General features: G+C 43.3%; 1 protein-coding gene across 2 annotated transcripts; it reads left to right on the forward strand.

Annotated features, from left to right (window-relative positions):
• Positions 1-211: 211 nt before the first annotated feature.
• On the forward strand, positions 212-25428 carry LOC106578853 (glucagon-like peptide 2 receptor). 2 transcript variants are annotated; one of them, XM_045702357.2, is made up of 13 exons: positions 212-1268; positions 7325-7439; positions 7785-7889; positions 8069-8190; positions 8334-8440; positions 8811-8967; positions 10267-10426; positions 10531-10591; positions 10758-10824; positions 22490-22578; positions 22668-22806; positions 23012-23053; positions 23164-25428. In XM_045702357.2, exons 1-13 carry the CDS (start codon positions 1173-1175, stop codon positions 23527-23529), a joined length of 1626 nt encoding a protein of 541 aa, XP_045558313.2. In that variant the 5' UTR covers positions 212-1172; the 3' UTR covers positions 23530-25428. The 2 variants fall into 2 exon arrangements, with proteins under 2 accessions (XP_045558313.2, XP_014013550.3); XM_014158075.3 differs by lacking the exon at positions 212-1268 and adding an exon at positions 2416-2733.
• The last annotated feature ends 854 nt before the right edge of the window (positions 25429-26282 follow it).

Raw genomic sequence — 26282 nt, forward strand, 5'->3', positions numbered from 1 at the left:
TTGGTGACGGCCACTGCAGCTCCTGCAGTGCGTTTGTAGATCCATTGGACCACACAGGGATACCATTAGTGTCAAATACTGTTGATGAGGCTCTCTTACTGTGAGTTAACCTCCCACATAAAACTGTCACTGAACCTGTAGCACCAGACATGGATCAACATTGCACGCTTTACCACGAATGTGTTTGTGTTTGTGTGGATGTTTGTGTGGTCGTAGGTGCTTGAGTTTGCATGCATTCATTCAACGTAAGTGTGTGCGTTCCCCTCCTGGACTACAAAGTTAAAATAGCTTTCCCTTGTCTTATCTTGATTGGCTGGGAGAATGCCGGGTGGAGAAGGGGGGCAGGCTGATGGGTGAGGAGCCACAGACGCTCTGTCACTTTCAGGTCACCAGGGAGTACAGACAACAGAACCCCCGCAGCAGACAGTCTTTATCAAATACAAAGAAGCCGATGATAACTTAACTATACACCTGAGGGACAGAGGACAACTTTACAAACTCACGTTATCTAGATCAGAGGACAACTTTACTAACTCACTTGATTTAGTACAAAGGACAACTTTATGAAATACTAAAACTAGGAGAGATGTAGAGATCTTTACTAGACTGATCACATCTGGAAAAGGATTGACGTTGAAAGCCTCAAAGAAACAAAGAAGTGACTGGATATCTTAAATTCACCTTTAACGGCCAAAACATTGAAGCTTTAAGGAACGATTTACCTTCAGAATATCAACCACAACTAAAAGAAGTGAAACTCAGATCCTAAACAGGAGAGGAGCAGGCTCCATTTCTACCAGGCAGTTAAAGAGATTAACCTTAACAAATCACAAATCTTTAGCTGAAAAACCCACCGTTGCAAGAGGAGCCTACATAGAAGAGAGGACACTGCTTTTGGAAAATCTGCGTCGAATCCAAATCAAATTCTATTTTTTTTTACCTAAAAACCTACCACTGAGATCCTACGCGGTGAATCAGCTTCATTAAGCACATCAAACATAATCATCTTTACCTGGAAAACCACAGTGGTGAAAAGACTGGACCATTTAGAGGAGAGGCTTGTGTCCATGTGGAGTGTATGCGTAGACCTAAGACAAGGACGACTGTGAAGAAGGCATCGATGGCAGGTGGATCCAGGAAGTGCCATCCAGCTTATATGTAAACAAAGTGCCATGCCCATGCTACGACCGGCCTGGCACAGAGGAGGGTGGGCACTAGGGAGTACCACAGTCTCTCCCTTACTCATACTGCTCCTCTCCAGTCTGCAGGTAAAATGGTCACCAGTTTTGGAACCATGTGACATCTTCCTAACAACTCGTCCTACTTGTTTCCTCTGTCAGCTCAAAGAACGGCCAGTAAAAAATATCCATATAGAATATTCTGTCAAATATGGCAAACATAATATTCTGTAAAAAAAAGTGTGTTGAAGTAATCTCACAAATAATCCAATCTGACAACAGAGAAACATAGTGGATAAACTGAAATCTATCTGATTTAGGTGAGAGGATGAGTTGCTACTGTTGGACTGTAAAACCCATAAACTATCTTACTGACTCGGTGAGATGATAAGCCCTGAATTTATGGTATTTAATACATTTTTTACAGATATGCAACTGGGATAGGCAAGAACACTGGAGTTGCTTAGCAACGTGGCTATATGATAATGTACTGGGTTGTATGGCATGGCAAACATATGGCCATAGATATCACTCCAGACATGAATATTATCACAAAATCTGCTGTCGCACACAAAATATACCAGAGCAGCCAGAAATGGACATATAGTATACAGCACCTGCTGTAGAATGCACGACAAAGCATGATTGTATCAGAGTAACTCCTAAAACTCTGCTTACTGTAAATACATCCCTTAAAAGGAAATGTTCACCCATTTTGATTGTTATGTTGTTTCTGTGCATCTCTGAGAGATGTTATATCGATTCCCTGGGTCATTTCATGTTTTCATGTGTATCTGAGTTCTTGGCGTTCAAGCAGGCAGAGATCCGTCCGGTATGACGTAGCACTGTGATAAAGTCTCTCTCACTACGCTATAAGTGTATAGGAATACGAGTTTTAGATAGTTAAAGCATCTATCATACATGTCAGATTTCAATACCGGCCGATGTTATAACGTAATAGGTTGTCTTCTCTTGAATGAGCCATTGATCATATTTTTGCGATATTCCTACCTCAAGAAATGTTTTCTTTATTAACAGAGGGTCTAGCACATTTTTCCTATTTGTCTCTCTCTTTAGTCCAGGGTGCATTGCATGGTGCCATTGCCAGAGATATTACAGAAAGGAGATAAGAATCCAATGAATGAAGGAAGGTATAATGCTCCACCCAGCAGGCTGTCGACCAATCGCGTTCACGTTGTCATGCTGCGTCACGCGGTTGCAAAGCTAATCATCACGTAATCCCTTCTCAAATTCAGGTTATATGTCGAGAAACAACAGATAGCAAGTTAATTATCTCACATTTCGGAAAATATTTTTAATGTTGTATTTCTTATTGATGAAATTTGTGCTAATGTTGGGTTTTTGAGCTGACGCCCAATAGACTCCCATTCCCTCCTTGAAGGAGAGCGCTCCTTGTCCCAGAATTGCCTAAAATGCACCGAGTGGCCCATTGACGTAGAATGGGCAACGTTTCCCATCGCCTCAAAATGTATATCTGCAGTTGCGAATATTAGGCTCCACTCTGTGAGGGACATCAATCTGCAGGTTGAACATGGTGAGATTGTAAACTCCCAAATTGATAGTGCAGTTTGTTTAGCCCAATTTACAGCTAACTAGCTACATTACATGCTGATATTGTCTTTGGTATTATTGTGTGTAGCTACGTTTGCTAGCTGGCTGCCTAGCTAGCTAACTAACAAGCCAGCCCATAGAGAGAGCATTGCATTGTGTATTTTGTAGTTGACTTTGGCTGTAACAGATTTCCACAACGATTTGCCATGTTGCTACCAACCTTATAACTCCAAAATGAAACATTTGTTCACAAAAATAGAGAACTCTCACATTTGATTTCAGGTTCCTAAATTACATCAGCACTCTCTCCAAATCTATAACTGAGTTAAGCTCAGAATCCTTAAGTGTCTTGTGAATTTTAAAGCCTTTTCTCTTTAAGGTAGAGGAGAGCCCATGTATTTTCTTTTCTCCCCAGATAAAAGTAGAGACCGACACAAACTCTTTCTCTCTCCTCTCATCTGTGATATCTGCTGTCCAGACAACCTGATGATAGGAGCCAGACAACCTGATGATAGGAGACAGACAACCTGGTGGTAGGAGACAGACAACCTGGTGGTAGGAAACAGACAACCTGATGGTAGGAGACAGACAACCTGGTGGTAGGAAACAGACAACCTGATGGTAGGAGACAGACAACCTGGTGGTTGGAGGCAGACAACCTGGTGGTAGGAGATAGTTAACCTGGTGGTAGGAGGCAGACAACCTGGTGGTAGGAAACAGACAACCTGATGGTAGGAGACAGACAACCTGGTGGTAGGAGATAGACAACCTGGTGGTAGGAGGCAGACAACCTGGTGGTAGGAAACAGACAACCTGATGGTAGGAGACAGACAACCTGATGGTAGGAGGCAGACAACCTGGTGGTAGGAGATAGACAACATGATGGTAGGAGGCAGACAACCTGGTGGTAGGAGGCAGACAACGTGGTGGTAGGAGACAGACAACCTGGTGGTAGGAAACAGACAACCTGATGGTAGGAAACAGACAACCTGGTGGTAGGAAACAGACAACAACCTGGTGGTAGGAAACAGACAACAACCTGGTGGTAGGAAACAGACAACCTGGTGGTAGGAGATAGAATGGGTAATTGAAATGTTAGACAGTCAGGGAGCTCTTATCAGACAGAGGAACAGGTGGTGGTGTGTACGAGGAATGGAGTGGGTCATTGAAGTGTTAGACAGTCAGGGAGCTCTTATAGGATAGAGGACCAGGTGGTGGTGTGTAAAGGGATAGAATGGACAGGCACAGGGAGGATACACTGCTCAAGATTGAGATATGTATCCCTACTGGAGAGTGAAGGCAAGGCAGGGAATGTTAGTCAGAGATAGAGTACCACACATAGAAATAGAACCCATTGGATGGTACTACACCCCACCCGTGGAACAACAGATTCTAAATGAGAAACTTGATTCTCTGTTTACCTTTAAAAAGGAAGAGAAGGGTTGGTCTGTCACCAGAATCAGAAGAGTTAGTATGTTACTAGAATAAGAAGAGAAGGGTTGGTCTGTCACTAGAATCAGAAGAGAAGGGTTGGTCTGTCACTAGAATCAGAAGAGAAGTGTTGGTCTGTCACTAGAATCAAAAGTGTTGGTCTGTCATCTAGAATCAGAAGAGAAGGGTTGGTAAGTCACTAGAATCAGACGAGAAGGGTTGGTCTGTACACAGAATCAGAAGTGTTGGTCTGTCACTTGAATCAGAAAAGAAGGGTTGGTCTGTTACTAGAATTAGAAAGATTGCTATGTCACTAGAATCAGAAGGGTTGGTATGTCACCAGAATCAGAAGGGTCTGTATGTCACTAGAATCAGAAGGGTTGGTCTGTCACTAGAATCAGAAGAGAAGGGTTGGTATGTCACTGGAATCAGAAGGGTTGGTCTGTCACTAGGATCAGAAGGGTTGGTAAGTCACTAAAATCAGATGAGAAGAGTTGGTATGTCAATAGAATCAGAAGGGTTGGTCTGTCATTGGAATTAGAAGAGAAGGGTTGGTATGTTACTAGAATCGTAAAAGAAGGGTTGGTCTGTCATTAGAATTAGAAGAGAAGGGTTGGTCTGTCACTAGAATGTAAAATAAGGGTTGGTATGTCACTAGAATCAGAAGGGTTGGTCTGTCACTAGAATCAGAAGAGAAGGGTTGGTCTGTCACTAGAATCAGAAGTGTCTGTTTGTCACTAGAATCAGAAGGGTCTGTTTGTCACTAGAATCAGAAGGGTTGGTATGTCACTAGAATCAGAAGGGTTGGTTTGTCACTAGTATCAGAAGGGTTGGTCTGTCACTAGAATCAGAAGAGAAGAGTTGGTATGTCATTAGAATCGGAAGGTTTGGTTTGTCTCTAGAATCAGATGAGAAGAGTTGGTCTGTCGCTAGAATCAGAAGGGTTGGTATGTCGCTAGAATCAGAAGAGGTGGGTTGGTCTGTCACTAGAATCAGAGGAGAAGAGTGGATATGTCTCCAGAATCAGAAGAGAGGGGTTGGTATGCCATTAGAATTGGAAGGGTTGGTCTGTCATTAGAATTAAAAGAGAAGGCTTGGTATGTCACTAGAATTAGAAGGGTTGGTCTGTCACTAGAATCAGAAGAGAAGGGTTGGTCTGTCATTAGAATCAGAAGAGAAGGGTTGGTATGTCACTCAAATCGTAAAAGAAGGTTTGGTCTGTCACTTGAATTAGAAAGATTGGTATGTCACTAGAATCAGAAGGGTTGGTCCTTCATTAGAATTAGAAGAGAATGGTTGGTCTATCACTAGAATCAAAAGAGAATGTTGGGCCTCCTGAGTGGCGCAGTGGTCCAAGGCACTGCGTCGCAGTGTTGCGGCGTCACTACAGCCTGGAGTTCGATGCATAATTGGCCCAGCTTTGTCCTAGTTAGGGGAGGGTCTGGTCGGGGTGTGCTTTACTTGGCTCATCGCACTCTAGCGACTCCTTGTGGTGGGCCTGGTGCCAGCAGGCTGACTTTGGTCATCAGTTGAACTGTGTTTTTCTTCCGACACATTGGTGCAGCTGGCTTCTGGGTTAAGCTCGCGGATGTTAAGAAGCGCGGCTTGGCGGGTCATGATTCGGAGGACACATGACTCGACGTTCGCCTCTCCCAAGCCAGTTGGGGAGTTGCAGCGATGAGACAAAATCATAATAACGAAATTGGGGAGAGAAAGGGGGTTGCCCAAGCATGTGTTAAGAAATCTTAAGTTTTAGACCAAGATCATGAAAATGCAGGTAAGAACCCAAATCTGATTTCCTTTTTATTTCCAATCTTTTTTTTCTGACTGTCCACACATAGTTTTACATGTGACCTGTATCAGATTGATGTAGCATCTGAAGGAGCACACAAATGTAACGCTAATTTCCCATCTCTGTTGCTTTACATTTTGGGGTGGTTGTCATGTTAACGACAGCTCATGTGCAATGAAACTACTTATTTTCCCAATTATTGGCAAAAGATTTGATCTAATTGGTCGAAAGACCAATTAATCCGGTTAAATATCTGAATTGGGCTGCTTGTGTAAACGCAGCCATATGGAAGCGGTATAAATTGGAAGTTATAAGATCAGATTCTATGTGTTTTTTTGTTGTTGTTGCTGAAAAAATCAGATGGGTAACAGATATGCACATAATTGATGAAAGATCTGAATTGGGCTGCCTGTGTAAACGCAGCCTAACTGAGACACTGCCGGTTAAATCTCCCAAGTTTATTTCTCCCCTCAGAGTAAATGAAACCGGTACATTTACTTCTAGTAGTTTAGACCACATGATATTATGGGCTCGATTCAATCCGTATATCACCGAAGTTCAGCGCGTTTGCGGAGACTGCATTCACAGTTAAAGACCCAGTGCAGTCAAAAACATGATTTTTCTGTGTTTTATATACATTTCCACACTGAGGTTGGAATTATATTGTGAAATTGTGAAAATTATGATCATGCCTTTTTATTGTAAGAGCTGTTTGAAAAGACCGCCTGAATTCATTTCATCCTGTTTTCGAGGGATGGCGTTTAGGTCACCAGGTGATAAATTAGGTAATAGACCAATAAGGAAAGTTCCTAACCTCTCTGCTAATAACAGCTACCCATCCTCATTCAGACCACTCCCAGACAGACAGTCCTGGCAAAATGATGTCTTTGCCAAGAAGCTTATTTTTTTATTTTTTTATTTTACATTCACGGTAAGGTACTTATTAATTGTTACCCAGAAATAATTTGATATTGACATAAAAATGGCTGCAATGGACCTTTTCACCCTGGATATGTCGGCTCAATTGGAAATTACCTTTACATTTCAATTGCAAGATAGCGCTGAACTTCAGCGACACGGATTGAATTGAGCCCTAGGCTTGTGAAATTACCTAAACTGACACCTAAAACGATTGAGGTTGAGTAGTTAGTTACCTCAGCATGAATCCTACTCAAACACTGCCATCTTGTGGAATCTCACTACAACCACATTCCCCTCTGTCTTCCTGACACATTGTTGGGGCCCGGGGGTGGTAAACATGTATATTTTATCATAGACTATTCCTTTTCCATTTTCTTATTTGACATGAAAGGTGGTGGTTCTGTGATTGATTGTATTGTATTTGCTTTAGGATTCCCCATTAGCTGATGCCATGAAGCTGACGCTTAAAGAGTTGATCTCTAAAAGGAATGAATATAGGGAGAACTGCACCAGGAGTTTAGCAGAAAGCATCTTCTCAGGAACTGGTGAGCAGTTTGTTTTTGGCCCATACCGATTTATTAACTAACAAATTTACACACTCCTGCACATACACAGAGCAGGTCCGCGCACACACACACACACACACACACACACACACACACACACACACACACACACACACACACACACACACACACACACACACACGGCCACTTGCATGTATCGCTGTAGCATGTTTCTGCTACAATGTGTATTTTAATTGTACTGCTGCCAGACTGTCAGTGCTGCAATTAATCTGTATGGAAATTAATTTTGAGATAAGCAGTAGCACTTTATTATTCATGTACTTTTCTGTTTGCCCCTTACTCTGTCCTTGTTTGTCCTTTCAGGAACCTACTGTAACGGGACGGTTGATCTATTTGTGTGTTGGCCCCACTCAGCTCCTGGTAACGTGTCAGTGCCCTGTCCTTCTTACCTCCCCTGGGTCACAGAGGGTGAGTCTCCAGGCTTCATATCACACACGTTCCATATCCATTATGTCACGTGATGGCACAACATCACATGATACCATTTCTACCAAAGTAGAAAGTTAAACGTATCTTCCAACATGGTTAGCTCGTGAGCACATCTCTCCATAACCAATCTATTGGTTCCTCTTCTCTTCCTGACCCAGATGACTCCAGGAGTGTGTACAGGCAGTGTCTGTCCAATGGGAGCTGGCGACTCCAGGAGAATTCTTCGGAAGCCTGGCGGGACCAGAGAGAATGCGATGAGAATCGTTTCTTTGAAGCCGAGGTGAGGGAAAGGCTGTGAGGAAACTTTTGGAAAAGGTCTTGTAACTGAATTGTCAAACATAAATCATATCCCAGATAAAAAGCAGAATGTTCCATCGAGGTCAAAGGTCACTTCTTTTACTTTTGTTTGTCTGTGTTTTCCAGGAGGATGAGATGTTTCGCCAAGCAGCACTGAGGGTTATCTCCATCGTCGGCTACGCTCTGTCCCTCTTCTCCCTCTCTCTGGCCACTCTCCTCATGGGCATTCTCAGGTCAGGGTCAAGGGGTCAGCGTCAAGGGGTCAGCGTCAACAGCTTAGGCACATGTTGATGATGATTATGATGAATTCTACTATGGTTGGGCGATGACATGATTGCAAATGAATGACATTCTCCTTAGTCACGGCATCGATTCAAACCCACTAGTCAGTGTTCAATGTCAGTATATAATATGTAATGGATATCAGGGGAGGTAGAAATACAAGATCACAGATGTTGTCGATCACTATAAATGACATTATAACAACTACATTGGATTGCCTATGTACTGGGCACTTATCTTAATCACATAATAACAAAATCAACTTCCACGCTAAATAGTCAGTGGTGGTTTTGAGTCAATACCAACCTCTGTCTCTTCCAGGAAGCTCCACTGTACGAGGAACTACATCCACATGAATCTGTTTGTGTCGTTCATGATGAGAGCCATAGCCGTTTTCATAAAGGAGATCGTTTTACATGTCATGTACACCAAGCTACCCAGTGACGACCCAGGGTGGAACTCATACTCCAATTCAGTGGTATTCATCTCCTGCAGAGAATTTAATTAGAAATGACCTTCAGAATATTTATTTCTTATGATATAAGCTCAAAATGGCCAGAAAAAAAGAACTTTCTTCTGAAACTCGTCAGTCTATTCTTATTCTGAGAAATGAAGGCTATTCCATGCGAGAAATTGCCAAGAAACTGTAGATCTCGTACAACGATGTGTACTACTCCCTTCACAGAACAGTGCAAACTATCTCTAACCAGAATAGAAAGAGGAGTGAGATGCCCCGGTGCACAACTGAGCAAGAGGACAAGTACATTAGAGTGTCTAGTTTGAGAAACAGATGTCTCACAAGTCCTCAACTGGCAGCTTCATTAAATAGTACCCACAAAACACCAGTCTCAACGTCAACATCGAAGAGGCGACTCCAGGATGCTGGCCTTCTAGGCAGAGTTCCTTTGTCCATTGTCTGTGTTCTTTTGCCCATCTTAGTCTTTTCTTTTTATTGGCCAGTCTGAGATATGGCTTTTTCTTTGTAACTCTGCCTAGAAGGCCAGCATCCCGGAGTCACCTCTTTACTGTGGACGTTGAGACTGGTGTTTTGCAGATACTATTTAATGAAGCTGCCAGTTGAGGACTTGTGAGACATCTGTTTCTCAAACTAGACACTCTAATGTACTTGTCCTCTTGCTCAATTGTGCACCGGGGCCTCCCACTACTCTTTCTATTCTGTTTCTTGCCAATTTCTCGCATGGAATAGCCTTCATTTCTCAGAACAATAATAGACTGACGAGTTTCAGAAGAAAGTCTTTGTTTCTGGCCATTTTGAGCCTGTAATCGAACCCACAAATGCTGATGCTACAGATACTCAACTAGTCTAAAGAAGGCCAGTTTTATTGATTCTTTAAACAGGAAAACAGTTTTCAGCTGTGTTAACATAATTGCAAAAGGGTTTTCTAATGATCAATTAGCTAATCTAAGTTTATAAAAGGCTAACACAACATGCCATTGGAACACAGGAGTGATGGTTGCTGATAATGGGCCTCTGTACGCCTATGTAGATATTCCATAAAAAATCTGCCGTTTCAAGCTACAATAGTCATTTACAACATTAACAATGTCTACACTGTAGTTCTGCAGTGTAATTTATATTTTACAAGTCAGTATAATGTATATTTTACAAGGCAGTGTAAAGTATATCGTTAAGGCAGTGTAATGTATATATATAGTTAAGGCAGTGTAATGTATATATTTAACAAGGCAGTGTAATGTATATATTTAACAAGGCAGTGTCGTTTCTAATATTGAATAGTCTCTCCTCTTCCTGAAGATAGCGGTGGTATGTAAGGCCTCCCGGATGTCCATGGAATATTTTGTAGCCTGTAACTACTTCTGGCTCCTGGTGGAAGCCATCTTCCTCCACACTCTCCTCTTCACCGCTGTCCTCACCAAGAGACGGCTGCTCAAGAGATACATGCTCATTGGCTGGGGTAAGGTTCTAATGTTTCAAAGACATGTTCATTGGCTAGGTTAAGGCTCTAATGAAGATAGATTAACAACTACGGCAACAAAATACTCTTTCTTCTTCCTAAAGGTACTCCATTCGTGTTTGTGGTGCCATGGACAGTTACCAAAGTTTTATTTGAAAATGAAGGGTAAGTATTTTGAGAGCATTTCCTCTCATTTCAACACTTCTCATCATATTTCTGGCTTTTCGCATAAAGTAATCAATCAGTAGGGATCTGTGTAATTACCCAATACGACTCTGCTATAAGCTGATACTCTAGGCCTAAATCTGGTTTGAATATCTTCTGTCCTAAGGTGCTGGGCCAATAAGGATAGATGGATCTGGTGGATAATAAGAGGTCCGATCACTTTATCTGTGCTGGTGAGTAGCAACCAACCAGGGCTGTGCACCGACCTTGGAGAGAAAGGTGCTAAAAGTGAAAAAAGGGCCCCCCAAAAAAACCTGTTGACTTAATTTTCTTACATTCAAAGCTAATTAAGCCAAATGAGTGTGTACATATACAGTACCAGTCAAAAGTTTGGACACAGCTACTACTCATGCAAGGGTTTTTCTTTATTTTTACTATTTTCTACATTGTAGAATAATAGTGAAGATATCAAAACTATGAAATAACACATATGGAATCATGTAGTAATGAAAACAGTGTTAAACAAATCAAAATATATTTTAGATTTTAGATTCTTCAAAGGAGCCACCCTTTGCCTTGATGACAGCTTTGCACACTCTTGGCATTCTCTCATCCAGCTTCACCTGGAATGCTTTTCCAACAGTCTTGAAGGAGTTCCCACATATGCTGAGCACTTGTTGGCTGATTTCCTTCACTCTGCAGTCCAACTCAGCCCAAACCATCTCAATTGGGTTGCAGTCTGGTGATTGTGGGGACCATGTCATCTGATGCAGCACTTCATCACTCTCCTTCTTGGTCAAATAGCCCTTACACAGCCTGGCGGTGTGTTGGGTCATTGTCCTGTTGAAAAACAAATGATAGTCCCACTAAGCGCAAACTAGATGGGACGGCATATCGCTGGAGAATGCTGTGGTAGCCATGCTGGTTAAGTGTGTCTTGTATTCTAAATAAATCTCTGACAGTGTCACCAGCAAAGCACCCCCACACCATCACACCTCCTCCTCCATGCTTCACGGTGGGAACCACACATGCGGAGATCATCCTTTTACCCACTCTGCCTCTCACAAAGCCACAGCAGTTGGAACCAAAAATCTCAAATGTTGACTCATCAGACCAAAGGACAGATTTCCACCGGTCTAATGTCCATTGCGCATGTTTCTTGGCCCAAGCAAATCTCTTCTTCTTATTGGTGTCCTTTAATAGTGGTTTCTTTGCAGAAATTTGACCATGATGATTCATGCAGTCTCCTCTGAACAGTTGATGTTGAGATTTGTCTGCTCCAATCTTAAATGCAGTGAATTGATGATTTCTGAGGCTGGTAACTCTAATGAACTTATCCTCTGCAGCAAAGTTAACTCTGGGTCTTCTTTTCCTGTGGCAGTCCTGAGAAGAGACAGTTTCATCATAGCGCTTGATGGTTTTTGCGACTGCACTTGAAGAAACATTCAAAGTTCTTTACATTTTCCACATTGACTGACCTTCATGTCTTAAAGTAATGAGGGACGGTCGATTCTCTTTGCTTATTTGTGTCACACCCTGATCTGTTTCACCTGTCTTGTGCTTGTCTCCACCCCCCACCAGGTGACTCCTATTTTTCCCCATTATCCCCTGTGTATTTATATCTGTGTTTTCTGTTGGAAAGGGTACATTGGAAGGGTACATTGAGGACTCTTGGGGCAGGGTTCATTCATCCTTCCTCCCCTGCCGGCGCAGGGTTCTTCTTTGTGGGGAAGGACAAAACCCTGCGTCCGTGTATCGACTACTGGGGCCTTAATGACATCACGGTAAAGAACTGCAACCCGCTACCACTCATCTCCTCGGCTTTCGAGCGTCTCCAGGAGACTGTATTCTCAAAGTTGGACCTTCGGAATGCCTACCATCTGATTCAGATAAGGGAAGGAAATGAATGATAAGGGAAGGAAATTAATGGAAGTATCTGGTTATGCCAGACTGCCAGCGGACTGACCAATGCTCCCGCAGTGTTCCAGGCTCTGGTCAATGATGTGCTCCGTGACATGTTGAACCGGTTCGTGTTTGTCTACCTTGACAACATCCTTGTCTTTTCCCGTTCAGTTCAGGAGCATGTTCTCCACATCAGACAAGTCCTGCAGCGCCTCCTTGAGAACCAGTTGTTTGTCAAGGCGGAGAAGTAAGACTTTCATCAATCCACTATCTCCTTTCTGGGATACGTCATTGCTGCCGGAAACATTCAGATGAATCCAGACAAGGTGAGAGCGGTGGTGGAGTGGCCCCAACACTTCATCCAGAGTGCACCTGCAATGTTCTTGGATTTTCTCATTTCTACCACTGCTTCATCCGGGGCTACAGCATCCTGGCTTCCCCCCTCTCTGCATTCACATGACCCAAGGTTCCATTCACATGATCCCCAGCTGCTGACCAGGCATTTTCGGATCTCAAGCATTGGTTCACTACAGCTCCCATCTTAATCCATCCGGACCCGTCCCGTCTGTTTGTGGTGGAGGTCTACACCTCGGACGTTGGAGTGGGGGCAGTCCTGTCCCAGCGTTCTGCCCAGGACCAAAAGCTGTATCCCTGCGTTTTTCTTAACCATCGTCTTAATCCCGTGGAGAGGAACTATGATGTTGGAGGAATAGAGTCACTGGCTAGAAAAGGCGGAACATCCATTCCTAGTGTGGACCGACCATAAGAATCTGGAATATCTCTGCACTGCCAAGTGCCTCAACTCAAAGCAGGCTAGTTGGGCTCTGTTCACTTGTTTCAATTTCACCATCTCCTACCGCACTGGGTCCAAGAATGTGAAGCCTGATGCCCTCTCTCGCTTGCATAGCTCCGCTGCTACTCCGTCTGACCCAGAGACCATCCTCACTACCTCCTGTTTAGGCTGGTCCCTGGTCCTGGAATGGGCTCATTACTCTAATCTAACCTCCCGTCACGGCTCCCGCCATACCCTGGCCTTCCTCTGACAAAGTTTTTGGTGGCCCACTATGTTTTCTGACATTCATCGCCGCATGCATGGTGTGTGCTCAGCATAAGACTGTGGCAAGCTCCGGCCTGGCCTCCTTTAACCACTCCCTGTTCCTCATCGCCCCTGGTCCCATATATCCCTGGACTTTGTCACTGGTCTCCCTCCATCTGATGGCAACACCACCATCCTTACAATGGTGGATAGGTTTTCCAAAGTTGCCCACTTCATCCCCCTTCCCAAGTTACCCTCAGCCAAGAAGACGGCCCAACTCATGGTAAGTCTTCTGAATCCATGGACTTCCAGTCGACATAGTCTCCGATCGTGGTCCTTAGTTCTCGTCCCGATTCTGGAACGCGTTCTGCAACATCATTGGGTCGTCGGCCAGCCTGTCCTCGGGGTTTCATACTCAATCTAACGGCCAGTTGGAGCAGGCCATTCAGGACCTGAAGACGACTCTTTAGTGCCTCTTCTCGGCCAACCCCACCACCTGGAGCCAGCAACTTGTATGGGTGGAGTATGCCCGGAATCCCTTTCCCTGCTCGGCCACTAGTCTCTCACCTTTCGAGTGCTCCATGGGTTATCAGCCCCCCACTCTTCCCTGAGCAAGAGGAAGAGGTCAACATACCTTCGGCCCAGATGTACATCCGCGTACCTGAAAGAGAGCCCAGTCTGCTCTTCTTAAGACCACCTTCAGGTATCGTCAACAAGCGGACCACCACCGGACCCTGGCTCCCCGCTATCATCCCGGGCAGATGGTATGGCTCCCCACTCGGGATCTGCCCCTCTGGGTGGAGTCCCGTAAACTTTCCCCCCGCTTTATTGGCCCTTTCCCCATCTCTAAAGTCCTTAGCCCCACTGCTGTTCATCTTCTGTTGCCCTGCACCCTCCATATACATTTCACTTTCCATGTGTCTAGAATTAAACCTCTGTCTCACAGCCTTTTGTCTCCTGTTTCCAGGCCCACTCCTGTCTCCAGTCTTATCGACGGCCATCTGGCATAAACAGTGAGGCGCCTCCTGAGTGTTTGACCTCAGGGCATGGGATTCCAGTATCTGGTTGACTGGGCGGGTTATGGCCCGGAGGAGAGGTACTGAGACCCCTCTAGGAACATCCTGGACCCAGCCCTCTTCGCTGAGTTCCGACCGCCAACATCCCGGTCAACCAGGTACAGTTGAAGTCGGAAGTTTACATACACTTACGTTGGAGGCATTAAAACTCATTCTTTAACCAATCCACAAATTTCTTGTTAAGCGTCCCACCCGTGGTGCACTCCATCAACAGCAGGTGCATTTCAAGAGCGGCAAATTTGAATCCAAATAAATGTCAAAATTCAAATTTTTCAAACATACAACTATTTTACACCCTTTGAAAGATAAACATCTCCTTAATCTAACCACGTTTTACGATTTCAAAAAGGTTTTACGGCGAAAGCATAAATTTAGAGTATGTTAGGACAGTACATTTACAAGAGTTGTGTGTAATGTTGTGCCAATTCAAAGACAGGCGTCACCAAAACCATAAAATCAGCTAAAATGATGCACTAACCTTTTACAATCTCCAACAGATGACACTCCTAGGACATTGTGTTAGACAATGCATGCATTTTTAGTTCTATCAAGTTCATATTTATATCCAAAAACAGCGTTTTACTGTGGCGTTGATGTTCAGGAAATCGTTTCCCTCCAATAACCGGCATTCAAGTCAGCACCACAAATTAAATAATTAAAATTAGAAAACATTGGTAAAATATTATATTGTCATTTAAAGAATTATAGATTTACATCTCTTGAACGCAATCAACTTGCCAGATTTAAAAATAACCTTACTGGGAAATCACACTTTGCAATAATCTGAGCACTGCGCCCAGAAAAATACGCGTTGCGATACAGACTAGCCGCCATGTTGGGGAGATCTAAAATCGAAAATACTATGTAAATAATCCATTACCTTTGATTCTCTTCATCAGATGTCACTTCCAGGTATCACAGGTCCATAACGAATGTAGTTTTGTTCAAAAAAGCTCATCATTTATGTCCAAAAATCTCCGTCTTGTTAGCACATGATCTAAGCCCGCCGGACTTCACTTCATGAACGAGGGGAAAAAATATATTTACGTTCGTTCAAACATGTCAAACGTTGTATAGCATAAATCATTAGGGCCTTTTTTAACCAGAACATGAATAATATTCAAGGTGGACGAATCCATTCTCTTTTATAACGTATTGGAACGAGGGTACCCAACATGAACTCGCGCGCCAGGTGTCTAATGGGCCATCATCGTTCCATGGCTCTTGTTCGGTCAGATCTCCCTCCAGAAGACTCAAAACACTTTGTAAAGGCTGGTGACATCTAGTGGAAGCAATAGGAAGTGCCAAAATATTCCTCAGCCCCTGTGTTTTTCAATGGCATAGGTTTAAAGGTAATACAACACATCAGATATCCACTTCCTGTCAGAATCTGTCTCAGGGTTTTGCCTGCCAAATGAGTTCTGTTATACTCACAGACACCATTCAAACAGTTTTAGAAACTTTAGGGTGTTTTCTATCCATATATAATAAGTATATGCATATTCTAGTTACTGGGTAGGATTAGTAACCAGATTAAATCGGGTACATTTTTTTATCCAGCCGTGCAAATACTGCCCCCTAGCCCTAACAGGTTAACAAACTATAGTTTTGGCAAGTCGGTTAGGACATCTACTTTGTGCATGACACAAGTCATTTTTCCAACAATTGTTTACAGACAGATTATTTAACTTATAATTCACTGTGTCACAAATCCAGTGGGTCAGAAGTTGACATACCCTAAGTTGCCTGTACCTTAAACAGCTTGGAAAATTCCAGAAAATGATGTCATGTCTTTAGAAGCTTCTGATAGGCTAATTGACATCATTTGAGTCAATTGAAGGTGTACCTTTGGATGTATTTCAAGGCCTATCTTCAAACTCAGTGCCTCTTTGCTTGACATCATGGGAAAATCTAAAGAAAACAGCCAAGACCTCAGAAAAATAATTGTCGACCACTAGTCTGGTTCATCCTTGGGAGCAATTTCCAAACGCCTGAAGGTACCACGTTCATCTGTACAAACAATAGTACGCAAGTATAAACACCACGGGACCACGCAGCCATCATACCGCTCAGGAAGGAGAAGCGTTCTGTCTCCTAGAGATTAATGTATTTTGGTGCGAAAAGTGCAAAGCAAATCAAATCAAGTGCAAACATCAAAAGGACCTTGTGAAGATGCTGGAGGAAACAAGTACAAAAGTATCTATATCCACAGTAAAATGAGTCCTATAACCTGAAAGACCGCTCAGCAAGGAAGAAGCCACTGGTCCAAAACCACCATAAAAAAGCCAGACTACGGTTTGCAACTGCACATGGGGACAAAGATCGTACTTTTTGGAGAAATGTCCTCTGGTCTGATGAAACAAAAATAGAACTGTTTGGCCATAATGACCATCGTTATGTTTGGAGGAAAAAGGGGGAGGCTTGCAAGGACAACAAAGTCAAGGTATTGGAGTGGCCATCACAAAGCCTTGACCTCAACCCTATAGAAAATTTCTGGGCAGAACTGCGAGCAATTTGCGAGCAAGGAGGCCTACAAACCTGACTCAGTTACACCAGCTCTGTCAGGAGGAATGTGCCAAAATTCACCCAACTTATTGTGGGAAGCTTGTAGAAGGCTACCCAAAACGTTTGACCCAAGTTAACCAATTTAAAAGCAATGCTACCAAATACTAATTGAGTTTATGTAAACTTCTGACCCACTGGGAATGTGATGAAGGAAATAAACGCTGAAATAAATCATTCTCTCTACTATTATTCTGACATTTCACATTCTTAAAATAAAGTGGTGATCCTAACTGACCTAAGACAGAGATTTTTTACTAGGATTAAATGTCAGGAATTGTGAAAAACTGAGTTTAAATGTATTTTGCTCAGGTGTATGTAAACTTCCGACTTCAACTGTATGTGCTTGGATAGGACACTAGGTGGGGGGGGGGGGGGGGGCACTGTTGCCTATCCGTCTTGTTTTTATCAGCGGTTTTCCCATTTCTCCTGTTCTGAAGTTTTGTAGTCTTCCTGGTTTTGACCTTTCTGCCTGTCCTGACCCTGAGCCTGCCTGCCGTTCTGTCCCTGATTGACTCTACCTTGGATTACAAACCTCTGCCTGCCCTCAACCTGCCCTTTGCCTGCCTAATTGTTATAATAAATATTCTGAGAACTGTACTATCCGCTTCCTGTGTCTGCATCTGGGTCATATCCTGAATCGTGATCATTTGAGCTGTTCTTGCCATAATATGGTCTTTTACCAAATAGGGCTATCCTTCAAACTCATTAAGAAGGAAAGAAATTCCACAAATTAACTTTTAACAAGGCACAACTGTTAATTGAAATGCATTCCAGGTGACTACCTCATGAAGCTGGTTGAGAGAATGCCAAGAGTGTGCAAAGCTGTCATCCAGGCAAAGGGTGGCTACTTTGAAGAATCTGAAATATAAAATATATTTTGATTTGTTTAACACTTTTTAGCTTTCTACATGATTCCATATGTGTTATTTTATAGTTTTGATTTCCACTATTATTCTACAATGTAGAAAATGGTACAAATAAAGAAAAACGCTTGAATGAGTAGGTGTGTACAAACTTTTGCCTTTCAATCACTCTGTCCCTGCTTTGATCCACATGTACTGAACTCGCCTTCTGGATGGAAGCAGGGTGAACATGTAGTGGCTCGGGTGGTTATTGTCCTTGATGATCTTTTTTGCTTTCCTCTGACATTGGGTGGTGTAGGTATCCTGGAGGGCAGGTAATCTGCCCCCGGTGATGCGTTGTGCAGACCGCACCACCCTCTGGAGAGCCCTGCAGTTGTGGGCGGTGCAGTTGCCGTACCAGGCGGTGATACAGCACCTGTAAAAGTTAGTGAGGGTTTTCGGTGACAAGCCACATTTTTTTCAGCCTACTGAGGTTGAAGAGGTGCTGTTTTCCTGACACCACACTCCGAGGGCCCTCACCTCCTCCTTGTAGGCTGCCTCGTCGTTGTTGGTAATCAAGCCTACCACTGTAGTGTTGTCTGCAAACTTGAGGATTGAGTTGGAGGCGTGCATGGCCATGCAGTCATGGGTGAACAGGGAGTACAGGAGAGGGCTGAGAACGCACCCTTGTGGGGCCCCAGTGTTGAGGATCAGCGGAGTGGAGATATTGTTTCCTACCTTCACCACCTGGGGGCGGCCCATCAGGAAGTCCAGGACCCAGATGCACAGGGTGGGGTCGAGACCCATGGTCTTAAGCTTAATGATGAGTTTGGAGGGTAGTATGGGGTTGAATGCTGAGCTGTAGTCCATAAACAGCATTCTTACATACTGTGGGGCAAAAAAAGTATTTAGTCAGCCACCAATTGTGCAAGTTCTCCCACTTAAAAAGATGAGAGATGCCTGTAATTTTCATCATCGGTACATGTCAACTATGACAGACAGAATGAGAAAATAAATCGAGAAAATCACATTGTAGGATTTTTAATGAATTTATTTGTAAATTATGGTGGAAAATAAGTATTTGCTCACCTACAAACAAGCAAGATTTCTGGCTCTCACAGACCTGTAACTTCTTCTTTAAGAGGCTCCTCTGTCCTCCACTCGTTACCTGTATTAATGGCAACTGTTTGAACTTGTTATCAGTATAAAAGACACCTGTCCACAACCTCAAACAGTCACACTCCAAACTCCACTATGGCCAAGACCAAAGAGCTGTCAAAGGACACCAGAAACAAAATTGTAGACCTGCACCAGGCTGGGAAGACTGAATCTGCAATAGGTAAGCAGCTTCGTTTGAAGAAATCAACTGTGGGAGCAATTATTAGGAAATGGAAGACATACAAGACCACTGATAATCTCCCACGATCTGGGGCTCCACGCAAGATCTCACCCCGTGGGGTCAAAATGATCACAAGAACCGTGAGCAAAAATCCCAGAACCACACGGGGGGACCTAGTGAATGACCTGCAGAGAGCTGGGACCAAAGTAACAAAGCCTACCATCAGTAACACACTACGCCGCCAGGGACTCAAATCCTGCAGTGCCAGAAGTGTCCCCCTGCTTAAGCCAGTACATGTCCAGGCCCGTCTGAAGTTTGCTAGAGAGCATTTGGATGATCCAGAAGAGGATTGGAAGAATGTCATATGGTCAGATGAAACCAAAATAGAACTTTTTGGTAAAAACTCAACTCGTCGTGTTTGGAGGACAAAAAAATGCTGAGTTGCATCCAAAGAACACCATACCTACTGTGAAGCATGGGGGTGGAAACATCATGCTTTGGGGCTGTTTTTCTGCAAAGGGACCAGGACGACTGATCCGTGTAAAGGAAATAATGAATGGGGCCATGTATCGTGAGATTTTGAGTGAAAACCTCCTTCCATCAGCAAGGGCATTGAAGATGAAATGTGGCTGGGTCTTTCAGCATGACAATGATCCCAAACACACCGCCCGGGCAACGAAGGAGTAGCTTCGTAAGAAGCATTTCAAGGTCCTGAAGTGGCCTAGCCAGTCTCCAGATCTCAACCCCATAGAAAATCTTTGGAGGGAGTTGAAAGTCCGTGTTGCCCAGCGACAGCCCCAAAACATCACTGCTCTAGAGGAGATCTGCATGGAGGAATGGGCCAAAATACCAGCAACAGAGTGTGAAAACCTTGTGAAGACTTACAGAAAACGTTTGACCTGTGTCATTGCCAACAAAGGGTATATAACAAAGTATTGAGATAAACTTTTGTTATTGACCAAATACTTATTTTCCACCATAATTTGCAAATAAATTCATAAAAAATCCTACAATGTGATTTTCTGGATTTTTTTCCCTCATTTTGTCTGTCATAGTTGAAGTGTACCTATGATGAAAATTACAGTGGGAAAACTTGCACAATTGGTGGCTGACTAAATACTTTTTTGCCCCACTGTATTGTTCCTCTTGTCCAGATGGGATAGGGCAGTGTGATGGCCATTGCATCGTCTGTGGACCTATTGGGGCGGTAAGCAAATTGGAAGGGGGTCTAGGGTGACAGGTCGGGTGGAGGTGATATGATCCTTGACTAGTCTCTCAAAGCACTTCATGATGACAGAAGTAAGTGCTACATGGCAATAATCATTTAGTTCAGTTACCTTAGCTTTCTTGGGATCAGGAACAATGGTGGCCATCTTGAAGCATGTGGGGACAGCAGACTGGGATAGGGATTGATTGAATATGTCCATAAACACACCAGCCAGGTGGTCTGTGTGTGCTCTGAGGACGTGGCTAGGGTTGCCATCTGGGCCGGGAACATTGCGAGGGTTAGCAAGTTTAAATGTTTTACTCACTTAGGCCACAGAGAAGGAGAGCCCACAGTCTTTGGTAGCGGGCCGTGTCAGTGGCACTGTATTGTCCTCAAAGCGCGCAAAGAAGTTGTTTAATTAGTCTGGGAGCAAGACATCGATCTCCGCGACGGGGCTGGTTTCCTTTTTGTAATCCGTGATTGTCTGTAGACCCTGCCACATACGTCTCGTGTTTGAGCCGTAGAATTGTGACTCCACTTTGTCTCTATTCTGACGCTTTGCTTGTTTGATTGTCTTACGGAGGGAATAACTACACTGTTTGTATTCGGTCATGTTTCCAGTCGCCTTGCCATGATTAAATGCGGTGGTACCATGATTAAATGCGGTGGTACGTGCTTTCAGTTTTGCGCGAATGCTGTCATCAATCCACGGTTACTGGTTAGGGAAGGTTTTAATAGACAGACTGACCAGGTGAAAGCAATGATCCCTTATTAATGTCACTTGTTATATCTACTTCAATCAGTGTAGATGAAGGGGAGGAGACAGGTTAAAGAAGGACTTTTAAGCCTTGAGACAATTGACATATGGATTTTGTATGTGTGCCATTCAGATTGTCAATGGGCAAGACAAAATACTTAAGTGCCTTTGAATGGGGTATAGTAGTAGGTGCCAGGTGTACCGGTTTGTGTCAAGAACTGAAACACTGCTGGGTTTTTCAAGAATGGTCCACCACCCAAAGGAAATCCAGCCATCTTGACACAACTGTGGGAAGCATTGGAGTCAACATGAGCCAGCATCCATGTGGAATGCTTTCAACACCTTGTAGAGTCCATGCCCCAACGAATTGAGGCTGTTCTATGAGCAACTCCATATTAGGAAGGTGTTCCTAATGTTTGGTATACTCAGTGTATATATTAGTTTTCATTATTATTATTAACACATATATTTTTTAGCATAGGCCTTTATTTTCTGCAAAATCCCATTGCAAGCAAGCTTATAGCCTTCTGCTCAAAGAGAGAGCAAAGAGGGGAGGGCTATCAGCTGATAGCTGATTTATGTAAATCAGATTGTTTCAACAGGATAGCTAACTAACTAGTCTTTACCTGTGATTGGAGTTTATCCTGCTGCTGACATCTGCGTCTTAGGCCTACTAACAAATTGAAGCCTTCCATGTTCCTGACCGTGAGATGACCCATACAACTCAAAAGGGATCCGCTTCGACACTACTGTTTGGCGCCGGTAGCTTCTCCAGGACGAGTGCAGTGCGTGTGCTCGTCTATGGGCAGGGGAGGGGGACTGATACCTAAGAATGTGACACAATGATAAATCATCCATCAAACAATATAGACTGACCCACTGGGGGCATCAGTTCTCCTGAGCGTTCCAGTGATTTCTCACTGATTTCACACTGATTTTGGGATGTCTGTAAGATCAGTAGTTAGTAGAGACCAAATGACATAGACTTCAGCCAGAGCAGTCGTTGTCATATGTGGTCACAAGCATATCTATAGGGCAGAATGGTTAGGGTGCACTGATGACAATAAGATGGGGTTTCTGTTCTTAAAGACACTGTTTTGACACACCAGACTAAAAACCGAGACATGTCTTACTGTTTTACAGAAAAAAAACTCTTAATTGATTTGTGTTGCAGGTCATTTTCTACATATTCATCAAAATACTAATGCTGCTGCTCTCAAAGTTAAAAGCAGACCAAGTGAGATTCACAGACTACAGATACAGGTACTGTTGCTCAAAAGGGTGACTGATCTGTTACAGGAGTAAAATCCCAGTACTGTCTGAATGCCATAACGCCTTTCCTTTCCTCTAAGCTTGGCCAGGGCTACACTAGTCCTGATCCCTTTACTGGGAATCCACGAGGTGGTTTTCACTCTCCTGATTGACGAGTGTGTGGAGGGAAATACCCGCTATGCCAGGAACGTCATCAACCTCACCCTCAGCTCCTTCCAGGTGAGAACAATGGCCACATGTCACAACAACAACATAACAATGTTTTATTATGTTTCTGTTGATTTATGTTCCTGTTGAGGAAAGAAAGGAAAGCACCCAGATCCCATTGAGAACAACATTTAGTGGGAGAAATTAGTCCTGATAAAAATGCAAAGGAAAATGAGCCAGTAGAGTAATGGCAATCATTGTCATACCTCTCTCTCAGGGATTCTTGGTTTCTGTCCTGTACTGCTTCGCCAATGGAGAGGTAGCTATCCACAAACTATCAGTTAAATGTACTGTAGTCTTACGTGTTAGGCTAACAAATCATAATGGGAAATAATAAATAAAACACCAACATAAATCTGTTAACTCCAGTTCCAGGCGGAGCTGAAGAAGCACTGGCAGCTCTTCCGGTTCACTAACCACTTCCAGGTCACGCCCTGTATTGACTACCGGGACGCGCCCCTCAAACACCTGTGGAAGTGCTCCAGAGGCCGACGCTCCCATCAGAGCGAATCATATGAGGAGGAGGGTGGGCCTGCCACACACTCACACCTGCTGCAGGTGGCCTGGCAGGGGGACAGAGGAGGGGGAGAAGGAGGGGCAGTGGCAGGGTGGAGAGGAAGGGGGAGAGAAATGGGAGGATTGGAGTTCCACACCAGGAAGAGTCTGTCAGGTAGTGACGGAGAGATGACACTGGGAGAGACCATGGAGGAGATACTGGAGGAGAGCGAGTTCTGACCCCCATCTTGTGGACCCTCCTTTTCTCTCCAGACTGCAATGAACTGTTACGGGGCCTAGGTTCCTTATAGATGGAGTCATTTCTATATGATACAAGTCCTTTGACAGACAACGGTCACATCTTGCGTATAACAATGATGTTGTATCTTTTTACAGATTCTTTGTATGGTAAACTTGTGTATCATTGTGTATGTGAACAATGTTCCATGATTTTAATGCTAAATCATAAAACACACACAGTACCAGTCAAAAGTTTGGACACACCTACTCATTCAAGGTTGTTTCTTTATTTTTACTATTTTCTACACTGTATAATAAAAATGAAGACATCAAACCTATGAAATAACACATATGAAATCATGTAGCAACCCCAAAAAGTTTGGAACAAATCAAAATATATTTTTGATTCTTCAAAGTAGCCACCCTTTGCCTTGATGACAGCTTTGGACACTCTTGGCATTATCTTAACCAGCTTCACCTGGAATGCTTTTCCAACAGTCTTGAAGTTGTTCCCACATATGTGACCGACCGCCTTAATTCGCTCTTATGTAGCAAAATTTGACATTGTGTTTTTTACATATGATAAAAGCAGAGACACAGAGCTACAAAATGGTATATCATACACTGTATTTGAGGAACAATGGGAAAGTAATTCTGCTTTGAATGTTGACAAACTTATAACCTCACTTTTGAGAAAATGGCCTTTGAATGTTTTTGTACCTACTGGAGAGCTCTTCTTTGTCTACCCCCATTCAGCATCGTTCACACTCTCTTAAGCGTTAGCCCCCACCCAAACTCTGACCATTTTACTCGCCCTAGCAGAACTGGTTAGGATGTTTTCATGTTATCCAGAGCGATGATGACTGTAACTGTGCTGCTGGCAACAATTTAATTACGTTTATTTGCCGACGTTTCCTAACACTGGCCATATTGAACGGGTATTGAGCGTTCTTAAATTCATCAGTTATTCTGCGCTCTGGCACACTCAGACGAGAGTGCTCTGGAATCGGAGTAGATGGCCAGACTGAATTTACGAACGCACCCAAAATGGTTACTTGTATAGTGTAGTCTTTTGTTAAGACATGTAGCTAGTTAGCTACATGTCTTATTAACAAAAACTTCCACTCATTGTTTAGCTAGCTAGCTAATCCCAACTCATGACGTTACCACCCTGCATGAATCTGCTGGTAGCTAACCAACCAGGTTCAATGTTAGCTAGCTAACATTAGGCTATAACTAGCCAAGCAAATGGCTCTGAGATACGAATAATAAGATCATACACGTAACATTGGCTAGCGAGCCAGCCAGCTAACGTTAGCTAGCTAACAGTACACTTTAACTTGAAATGAAACCACTTTCTTTCAAAATTAGAAACATGTAATATCTCAAAATGTAGCTAGCTGGACTATCTTACCCGTATACATCATGGATGGACGTGACTCCTGTCACGGATACCATGGGTACCCTTACTTTAAATATGTAATCTTGAGACAGGTGTTTTTTCTCCATGTCCTTAGCTATCATACTCGAATTACACTGATTTCAAAACTCGGTCCTCCAGAAAGTGGACAACAACACTTGCAGTTTTACTACGTGATACATTAAAAAAAGCTGTGTTAGACAGGATTACCTACACATACTGACCAGCTCAAATAGACAGAAGCATGCTATATGTCAAACCAATCCAAACTCATCTCTCGGCATGTCCAGACCACTCATTATGTCAGCCAATCATTGCTAGCGGGAAGGTTGCTGTTTTTTTCTGTGGCTAAACCAACTAGGCTAGTAATTTAACAATTTTATGCATATTTACAGATGGCATACAAGTTTGTTATTAAGGCACATGAAAGTACACTGTTTCTGCCTTGATAAAAAAATAAAAGTTTACGTTCAAACGGCTCTCCTGTGAAGTAGTAACCCTATTTTCCTGAAACGAGTCACATATGCTGAGCACTTGTTGGCTGCTTTTACTTCACTCTGCGGTCCAACTCATCCCAAACCATCTCCATTGGGTTGAGGTCAGGAGATTGTGGAGGCCAGGTCATCTGATGCAGCACTCCATCACTCTCCTTCTTGGTCAAATAGCCCTTACACAGCCTGGAGGTGTGTTGGGTCATTGTCCTGTTAAAAAACAAATGATAGTCCCACTAAGCGCAAACCAGATGGGATGGCATGTCACGTCCTGACCATAGAAGAGCTCTTATTTTCTATGGTAGAGTAGGTCAAGGCGTGACTGGGGGGGTTTATCTAGTTGATTTAGTTCTATGCTGTTTGGTTCTAGTTTCTTTTTTCTATGTTGGGTTTTTTGTATGATTCCCAATTAGAGGCAGCTGGTCATCGTTGTCTCTAATTGGGGATCATATTTAAGTAGTTGTTTTTCCCACCTGTGTTTGTGGGAGATTATTTTGAGTTAGTGCATGTTGCACCTCTGTCATCACGGTTTGTGTTGTGTTTATAGTTTATTGTTTGTCTTGCAAAGTTTCACATTATGTCACGGCTTTCTTCGTCGGTTGACGATATAGCGAAATCGTCGTCCGAAAAGGTGGACCAATATGCAGCAGAGTTGGTGTTCATTTTCTTAATTTATTAACAAACGTTGAACACGAAAAAACAAGAAAACAATAAGCATGACAAATGACAGTTTTGCAGGCTAACAAAACACGCAATGCAAAAACAATCTCCCACAAATACAAGACAAACACACCCAACTAATATAGGACTTCCAATCAAAGGCAACACCAAACAGCTGCCTT

The sequence above is a fragment of the Salmo salar genome, chromosome 19 (genome assembly GCF_965601325.2).
Source record: "Salmo salar chromosome 19, fSalSal1, whole genome shotgun sequence".
In the NCBI taxonomy this organism is placed as follows: Eukaryota; Metazoa; Chordata; class Actinopteri; order Salmoniformes; family Salmonidae; genus Salmo; species Salmo salar.

Bases quoted from the DNA above. Each gene is read 5' to 3' on its own strand.
- LOC106578853 (XM_045702357.2), top strand. From the start codon at position 1,173: ATGCCCATGCTACGACCGGCCTGGCACAGAGGAGGGTGGGCACTAGGG. The intron at 7,890-8,068 runs GTGAGTCTCCAG...TTCCTGACCCAG, and splicing joins CCTCCCCTGGGTCACAGAGG to ATGACTCCAGGAGTGTGTAC. The intron at 10,592-10,757 runs GTAAGTATTTTG...TTCTGTCCTAAG, and splicing joins GTTTTATTTGAAAATGAAGG to GTGCTGGGCCAATAAGGATA.